The sequence below is a fragment of the Saccoglossus kowalevskii genome, chromosome 1 (genome assembly GCF_978046115.1).
Source record: "Saccoglossus kowalevskii chromosome 1, keSacKowa6.1, whole genome shotgun sequence".
Taxonomy (NCBI): Eukaryota; Metazoa; Hemichordata; class Enteropneusta; family Harrimaniidae; genus Saccoglossus; species Saccoglossus kowalevskii.
In genome coordinates this window covers 3,525,341-3,534,625 of record NC_140641.1, presented here as the reverse complement: position 1 = coordinate 3,534,625, position 9,285 = coordinate 3,525,341, and the positions used below count along the sequence as shown (strand labels likewise).

Here is a 9,285-nt window from a genome sequence, read left to right as displayed (position 1 = left end):
GTCTGGAAGCATTCTTGATAGTAATTCACAAAAATAACCACAAAGTCCTGACACCATCACATGATTAGCCAATGACGAAGCACGTTTCGTAATTTTGATTTTGTCAAGTACTTAGTATTATGGGATACAGAGGTTCCCTGTGTTCTCATTGCGACTTTCACACCACCGAATTCCTTGCATATTTAACATGGTGCATAGTATTTTGCAACTTTCATGAAATGTAAAATGAATAAAATATTTTATAAAAAAGAGGAATTAAATTGATTGCGCTTATTTTTGTCTATGTTAGATATATATGAATTATTATTATGAAGAATGTACTGCTTACAATGGCCAAGTGAATTAAGACTTTATCAAAAATGGCGGTCGAAACAGAAGGGGAATCCGTTGTAAACAACGCTGCATCGATCATATGCTGTGTTTTCTTGGGCGTACCTATCGTTGCATCATGTGTTTTATCTCAGGTCGTTGGAAAAAAACTTCCCAGACTGGACAAATTGTTTATTACATTTGTGGCATTCGACGTACTATTTCACTCCACTTTTGTAAGTTCACGCATCTTTCACTTTTACACGCCTTGGCATTTGTGTGTGAGGTAGACACAATACAACATATTTTGAATGATTCCTTTGTTTACTGGTACGTGCCTCGGTCTTAAAACGAAAGGCAAACTGTCAAATGAATCAGACCAGCATCACCCAATTTTGCAGTTTCTTAAATTATTATGCTCGTATTCACAGTACAGTAACTTGAGACTGAGGGCTTAGAAAATCAAAATAATTTTTGTATAATACACACTTGTGAAAATGTCTATGTTCGGCTTCAAAGAAATTTAAAAAAAAAAAATGTTTAGGGTGGTTATGCAGTGGTTTGTTGCGTCACTAATTTAAATTAAAACAGAGGGGTTGATACCTTTGCATGTTAAAAAATGCAAAGGCACATGGGTAGATGTCATCTGCTGCATGCACAGGTGACAATTCCCCCTACTTTAATAGTATCTGGCAAATACTTGTACTGATCACAGTCCCTAGTGATAGAGGGACTGTGTACTGATCTAGCTTTCGTACTGTTAAAGTCCTAATATAAACCGCATACGTAATAGTAACCGCACCCCCAATTCCGGCTTCAGGGTTAAAGAGTTCTTAACAAAAATTGAAAAGTACCTATTACTAACCGCACCCCCAATTCAACAAGACCGTGACTGACTTCATTGTTTCAACCAGCTGTTCCAAAACAGCATTGTTCCTAATCCTATTCATTTGTTTTGACAACATGCCTAAAAATATTCACACCTATTTATTGTTCAGTGGTGATAAGATGTCAGACAGGCAATGAAACTGCTTTTGTTCTGGCGGCGACCTCTGTCAATACTCTTTCTGAATACGTCTGTGTTTCGTAAGGTTTAGACAATGAGCTTTTATCACCGTAAAAGTGTTAAACTGAGCATTGAAGAATAATTTATCTTTCGAAAACAAATAATTTCTTGATTTAAAAAAAAAAATCATGCCGTTTTCCCATGGAAATCAAAGGCAAAAGATCGCACTACATTATCGGTAAATCTCTTCCGTGTTGCGTTCACCATGAGGTCGCTGAACTGTCATTAATATATTTAAATGAGCTACATGTATGTATGTATGTAATTTAGACACGTGGGCACCATCCAGCATTTTGATTGGTTAATTAGCGACTTGACCTATCCGGTCAATAATACGCCATGTGAGCATTCAAAAACATGGCGGTTATCGTATCAGCTGTTTACATGTGACTGAAATCATTTGCTTACGGGGAAACTAAGTTGAATTTTACTTGCATTTTATAACAATTCAACGAATTTATTTTTCATGCGTTATTGTAATCACTACTAAATAATAATCACCAATATCAACACTTCGAAAACAAGTAAGTTATTCACTTGTGACCCGCAGCATGGCCGGATCGAGCTGATCATTTGCTACTAAGCAGTGCATTCGTGTTTTTATTTAAAACTTCTGTTAGAATATACTTTTCGTTACCAAGAAAATAAAAAAAAAATTTTTGTGTCATGTGGAATTTTTTTTGGATTGACTGTAATTTTTCAACATTTCGTAACGCCTATTTTAGAATCGAAATAAGGCCTTTCACCTCTACGCCTTTTCAAGAGATTGTACGGTGTATTGTTTGTTTTGTGCATGTGTTGTGGAAAAAAAATGACCACGCCCATTTAGTGATTGCAATATGTACGTAATAGAAACTGCACCCCGAACTTGAGCTTTTGATCCCAATTTTTAAATTGATACATTGTAATATAAACCGCGGTTTATAATAGGACTTTAACGGTACAAGCATTTGTAAAATGTGATGGTCAGCTGATCGCGTCCTGGTCACAAATGCATGAAATTCTGGCACTGATATTTCTGAAACCTGTTGAAAATGTTGTTATGTTGTCAGTTTTTGATTGGCAATGCCCCCTCCTCAATGCCCTTGGATATTTTATTTTTACATTTTAAGGCAAGAAATGGAGTGTTATTTATATATTTCACTACAGTTAACGCTGACATGATTAAAAAGCAGTGTTCTCCCTAACCGGGCGATTTTTTGGGAGTTGTTAAAGTTTTTTTAAAAAAAATATTTTGGCATAATTTTTCGGACATTTCAATCTTTCCTGACGCCTAAAATAGTCTATTAAGTTTTTATTCAAAAGTACTGTAGAAGTAGAAATTATTCGCATGGTTTTAATTTTGCGAATTACGTGAGGAGCCCATAGGCGCGAAATCATCTGCTTCGCGTTGGAATGTAAAACATGATACCCAAGTCAAAAAAACACCCACTCCTGATCTTACCCACGATGTTACAACTTCACCATAGTCATTGAAACCATGGAACTATAATTATAGTTCCATGTTGAAACCTAAGAGTCAATGTTTTTTTGACTCCCATGTGCGAATCACATAATGGGAGTCTTTGCAGTTAGTGTGTCAGTGTGTGTGTGTGTGTGTGTGTATGTGTGTCCGACTGTTCCACTGCTATCTCAAGAACCATACATCGGTTTTTGATGAAACTTGGTGCATAGATGCTCTGGGCCAATGCGCAGATTTGATTAGGTTTTGGTAAAAATCCATGCTCGTTAATTACCTAATTTGCATGATAATTAGCGGATTTTTAGCTGTTCTATGACTGTTCCACTGATATCTAAAGAACCACTCATTGGATTTTGATGAAACTTGGTACATAGATGCTCTGAACATATGCGCAGATTTGATTAGTTTTTGGTAAAAATCTGTGCATATTAATTACCTAATTTGCATGATAATTAGCTGATTTTTAGCTGTTCCATGATTGTTCCACTGATATCTAAACAACCACTCATTGGATTTTGATGAAACTTTGTACATACAATGTACATGCTCTGAACTAATGCTAGGTTTTGATTAGTTTTTGGTAATAATCCGTGGATACTAATTACCTAATTTGCATAATGATTAGTCAATTTTCGGTTTTTCCACTGATATCTCACAGTGTTCTCCACGAGGGGTTTTAGCAGGGCGCAGCGCCCTGCATAGGAAGTCGTGCGCCCTGCATAGGTAGTCGTGCGCCCTGCATGGTCAACAAGCGCCCTGCATTCACATTTCCCGCCCCGATCAAATACATTGTATTGTTATTGTTATTGTTAGTATTCAGTGTTCTCCACGAGGGGTTTAAGGGGGCGAAGCACCCCTCTTTAATTTATTTGCGCCCCTCTTCAATTTGTAGCGCCCTTCTTTTTATCTTCAGCACCCTCCTTTGTTTTCGGTGACAGTGGTTTCACATTCCCGGAAGATGTCCCGACGACGTTATTGAGAGACCTCTTATTAATTGACAGGCGATAAAACAAAGAACTAAGAGACAGATAGTGGCATAGGTGACAACTAGGACAATGGATTTGATGTCTGGGGAAAAACTGGCTGAATAAATAAACTAAAAACAATGAATGGATGCGTGAAGTGATTGTCACAAGCATTGCGTTAATCATGCAATGGGATAGTCAAAACAAGTTTTCTCATGCCTTTTATTGGCGAAAAGTAAAAAGAATCATCAAATAAATCACCAAAACAAAACGTACGGTAAACACTGAAACAACATGGATGTCACGGTATCCGATTTGACCTTTGTCCTCAGTACCAACAATGCAATCAACATAATGATTAATTTATTTACAGTCATCGGATTCGATTTTTTCTTTTCTTTTAAATGGTAATTTTGTTATGTGAAAATATTTTTCTTCTTATTACTTGGGATTTTCAACTATTACAATATCTCAATGCATTTATAAAACCTATAAAAATGGAAATATTTGAAAGAAATTTAAAAGAAATAAATGAAAGGCTAGAATTTCACAACTTGTTCCATTACAGTTTTACAAAGAATAAAATTGATATTCTTCATTTGTCAAAGTTGATATTTTTTTACACATCAAGTGGTTTAACTTATTCATCAAAATAATTCAAGAACATTAATATAGTACTTGTACACAGTATTTAATTGATGTAAATATAAAAATGCTAAGAATTTCCTTTGAAATGTTTGATTAGTATGCTAATTATATGCAAATTAAATATGCTAATTATATGAAAATTAGCGCCCCTCTTTAAATTTTATTTGTGGAGAACACTGATCTCAAGTACTAATCATCACATTTCAATGAAACTTGGTACATAGATGTCATATGACACTGCACAGACCTGATAGTTTTTATGGTAATATCAGTACATATTAATTACCTAATTTGCATAATTAATTAACTTTCAGCATTTGATATAAGTACTAATCATCACATTTCAATGAAACTTGGTACATAGATGTCATATGACACTGTACAGACCTGATAGTTTTTATGGTAATATCAGTACATATTAATTACCTAATTTGCATAATTAATTAATTTTCAGCATTTGATATAAGTAGTGAGCATTACATTTCAATGAAACTTGGTACTTACATACTCAAGGACTATGCAGAGATTGATTGTTTCTGATAAATATTTGTGCATATTAATCACCTAATTTGCATAATGATTAGTCAATTTTCGGTTTTTCCACTGATATCTCAAGTACTAATCATCACATTTCAATGAAACTTGGTACATAGATGTCATATGACACTGCACAGACCTGATAGTTTTTATGGTAATATCAGTACATATTAATTACCTAATTTGCATAATTAATTAACTTTCAGCATTTGATATAAGTAGTGATCATCACATTTCAATGAAACTTGGTACATAGATGTCATATGACACTGTACAGACCTGATAGTTTTTATGGTAATATCAGTACATATTAATTACCTAATTTGCATAATTAATTAATTTTCAGCATTTGATATAAGTAGTGAGCATTACATTTCAATGAAACTTGGTACTTACATACTCAAGGACTATGCAGAGATTGATTGTTTCCGATAAATATTTGTGCATATTAATCACCTAATTTGCATAATTCGTTAATTTTCAGCTTTTCCACGGGTATCTCAAGTACTAATCATCGCATTTCAATGAAACTTGGTACATAGATCCTTTAGGACTATGCAGAGACCTGATTAGTTTTAGGGCAAATAATTGTGCATATTAATTAACTAATTTGCATAATTAATTTTCAGCTTTTCTACTGATATCTAAAGTACTAATCATCACATTTCAATGAATCTAGAATTATGCAGACCCAATTAATTTCCGGTAAATATTTGTGCATATTAATCACCTAATTTGCATAATTAAGGGAAGAAATTAAGGAAATCAAACTGGCGGTGCACCGCGGTCATTACCGCAGTGTACCGCAGAACGCCGGGGAGAGCCGCGGACTGCTTATAATTAGGGGTCTCTACCGCGGTCCTCGGTAATGTGTGAAATGCGTACATAACAGTTTCTTTGTGATTCCACGAGTCATTGTTTTAAAATCAGATGCTGTAAATGAATACGATATGTGCGCTTGTTTAGTATTTAGTACATGTATTTAGCATAAATTTCCAAAGTGATGCGATACAATTTTTCATGGTACATGTAGGTATACCTTTATTACACTGGAATAAAGTTTACAATTGAAAAGAGGACGATTTGCAAAGTTTCAGCGTATCCAAGCCGTATCCTGGTTCTTGATTGATTTGGCAGTATCATGTTCACAATTTGTGTCACACTCCAGAAAAAATGGCCAGCAAACGAGAAACGGGCGAACTAATCAAAACAGGTCAGGCTGTCTGCATTGTACTGACAATGACATGATTATTTTCTGTTTCGTTTCATAAATTTTGCCTTGCGCATGTATTCTTGGTTGATAGAATCTTTTTTAAACAAAAGACGTTATTTTTCTGTTACATGTTCGTGTTCCATGGTACTCGTGAGTGTGAAAGGCATTTTGAATGAATAATTATTGAGTTTATGATACCGTACGATAACGCTAGCTGGCTCGATTAGAATTTCATTGCGTGTGAACCGCTGAGGTCATTGCCCGTTACTGTGCCAACCGCACGTAGTTCAAAAGCACCTGACGTTGTTTTGTTTTTTTTTCACTCGAAATGTAAGCGATCGAATACTCTGCGTTCAAAGTACGCTGCCCCGAGTTTGAAATTACAGTAAATTGTAACGCATGGATTTTATTTACATGAAATTTAGTTTATTTCAAAATGATTTAGATGTCAAACCATAATTATTATTTGAAATGTTGTTTCTTGACTTGACTTTTCTGGCTTTAATGTTTTGTGTGTGCGTGTTTGTTTACAATATCATTATCAACAACAGTTATTCAGTGGCCCCATCTCTGGGGCAGTAAGTCGCGCTTTCGACTAAGTTGCGTAGTTCGATGGCTCCGGACGATTGTATTGTGTTTTGCCATCAGTTTTAAAGTAGAAAAACTAAGTCTGGTATTATCGCGTATTCAATTGCCCGCTCAATCAGTTGGAGGTGACAACTTAACACCTACAGACCGTCAATTACTGAAATAGAAAGGGTGATAGCAGCCTGACTGGAGGTGTCGACATGGGTATAAAAAATAAGTTTGCGTAATTATTGCAAAGGCAACGCATTATCTAGTCGGCGAAGTTGAAATATTCACAGCCAGTATGTAAACAATGAAAAACAAGTTTGCGCAATTATTGCGAAGCCAACGCATTATCAAGTCGGCAAAGTTGAAATATTCACAGCCAGTACGTAAACAATGGAAAATAAGTTTGCGTAATTATTACGAAGGCAACGCATTATCACGTCGGCAATGGTGAAATATTCACAACCAGAACGGTAACAATTTTTATGTAGGCAACGCAGAGCCAGTAAAAATTTGCGTAATGGGATGTGTATAATAAAAAGGTCAACGCGCGGAGCGCGAATGGTCACCAAAGTAACAACCCACTTGTTCAACGCGTGACTTGGGGTTAAACTTGGGCCAAGGTTTATTAGATTAGTCAGTTTCGCCAAGAAGTGCGCTATTTTTTTCGCTGATCACCTAGTTGTTGTAGTATATATTGTAGCACCAAGTGTGTGACACTCCCTCTTCGACTTCGGCTTGCTTTTTCTACTTAGTGCATGGTCTCGAGGTAACGTAAACTGCGGCCTCTCATCGAGTGTTTTACACTTGGAATTTATACTTCGCCCGATTATATTGGTATACACGAAACATTAATCTTTTAAAATAAATCCTGAGACTATGTACATGATGTAAATTCAAAATAATGTGATATTATTTTACATTATGTGGGGTCTACATTATTCTGGGTTGCTTTGCGATGTTATACCAAGACTCGTGAAAATAAAATAGTGTTCTTCTGTGAACTAATAGAGACGATTTTCCAATCTTCTGGTACCACTCGATTTTTATTATTTGAACTTGGCGGCAAGTAACCTTTAGTTTCCCAGTCTATTGTGTCCATTCATTGTCTTAACAATGGGGTGTAAATTGCCATGCGAGCTTACCGCACACGACCGCAGTAAACCGGGGTCATGGAATCATCAATCTATGCATAAATTTGCATAAAATGCGGTCGACCGGCGAGCACCCACCACCACCGCGGTAATGACCGCGGTAAACCGCGAGTTTGATTTCCTACTCTTCCCTAACTAACTTTCACACTGATATCTCAGGTACTAAACATTATATATCAATGAATGTACATGGATGCTGTAGGGCAATAGACAGACCTGGATAATTGTGGGTTAAAATCTGTACATATTAATTACCTAATTTGCATAATTAACCAATTTTAAGCTTTCACACTGATATCTAAAGGACTAATTATTCCATTTCAATGAAACAGGACAATGTATAAACCTAATTAGTTTGGGTTAAAAATCTGTTCATATTAATTCCCTAATAAGCATAATAATTCATAATTTTTTGGTTCTAATCACATTTCAATTAAACTTGGAAACATAGATTTTCTGTTACATTGCGCAGACCTCATTAGTTTTACACTCAAATCTGTTCATATTAATTTTCTGATTTGCATAATTAGTTTTCAGCTAAGTAATTTCAAATTATATTTAATGTGTCTCCAATACTCTCAGCACATGGGAGTTCTTTCTAAGCTTTCTTTGATTTGTGTTTAGCGTGAATGGGTGAAGCTTTGTTTCGACAATGAGCTGTTATCTCTGTAAACAATTGTTAAATTAGTCTTCAAATGTTCAGTTTATCTTCGAAAACTAACTTCTTGATTTAAAAAAATCATGCTGTTTCCTATCAAAATCAAAGGTAAAGATCGTGCTAAAACATCGGCAAATTTCTTCCGTGTTGTGTTCAATAACATTAACCTATTCAAATGAGCTATAGTAATTTGAACACGTTGGCATTATCCAGCATTTTGATTGGTTATTTAGTGATTTGACCTATCAGGTCAACTTGTTAGAGACAAAAATGGTGGACATTGTATAGCATCGAGCATTTACATGCGATCGGAATCATTTGTGTACGGTGAAACTAAGTTGAATTTTACTTGGATTTTATAGCAATTCAACAAATTTACGTTATGTATTTTAATATTCACTACCAAGCAATAAATAACAATTGTCAAACGCAGCATGACCGGATTGCGCTACCGTGATCATTTGCTATTCAACAATTTTTATTTAAAACTTCTTTTAGAATATACTTTCATTATTACTTACCAATAAAATCAAAAAGGTAAATGCATATTACATTAAATATATGAGTATTTTTTGTCATCAAGTGAATTTTTTTTGATAAACCACTGATCAATTTGTATAGACATTTTTCCGTTGATCGACGGTTAACACTTATGTTTTCACATCGTTTTTCAACACCGGTGGTTTTCAAAGGATGGTAG

The 9,285-nt window shown here is 35.1% G+C and overlaps 1 protein-coding gene across 1 annotated transcript in view; it reads left to right on the top strand.

Annotated features, from left to right (window-relative positions):
- The first annotated feature begins 337 nt into the window (after nucleotides 1-337).
- LOC100369610 (emopamil-binding protein-like) overlaps nucleotides 338-9,285 on the top strand; it is a 47,601-nt gene continuing 38,653 nt past the window's right edge. The window contains exon 1 of the mRNA XM_002733445.4: nucleotides 338-545. Coding sequence (XP_002733491.1) covers nucleotides 360-545 — 186 coding nt within the window. The 5' untranslated portion in view covers nucleotides 338-359. The remainder of the gene's footprint in view (nucleotides 546-9,285) is intronic.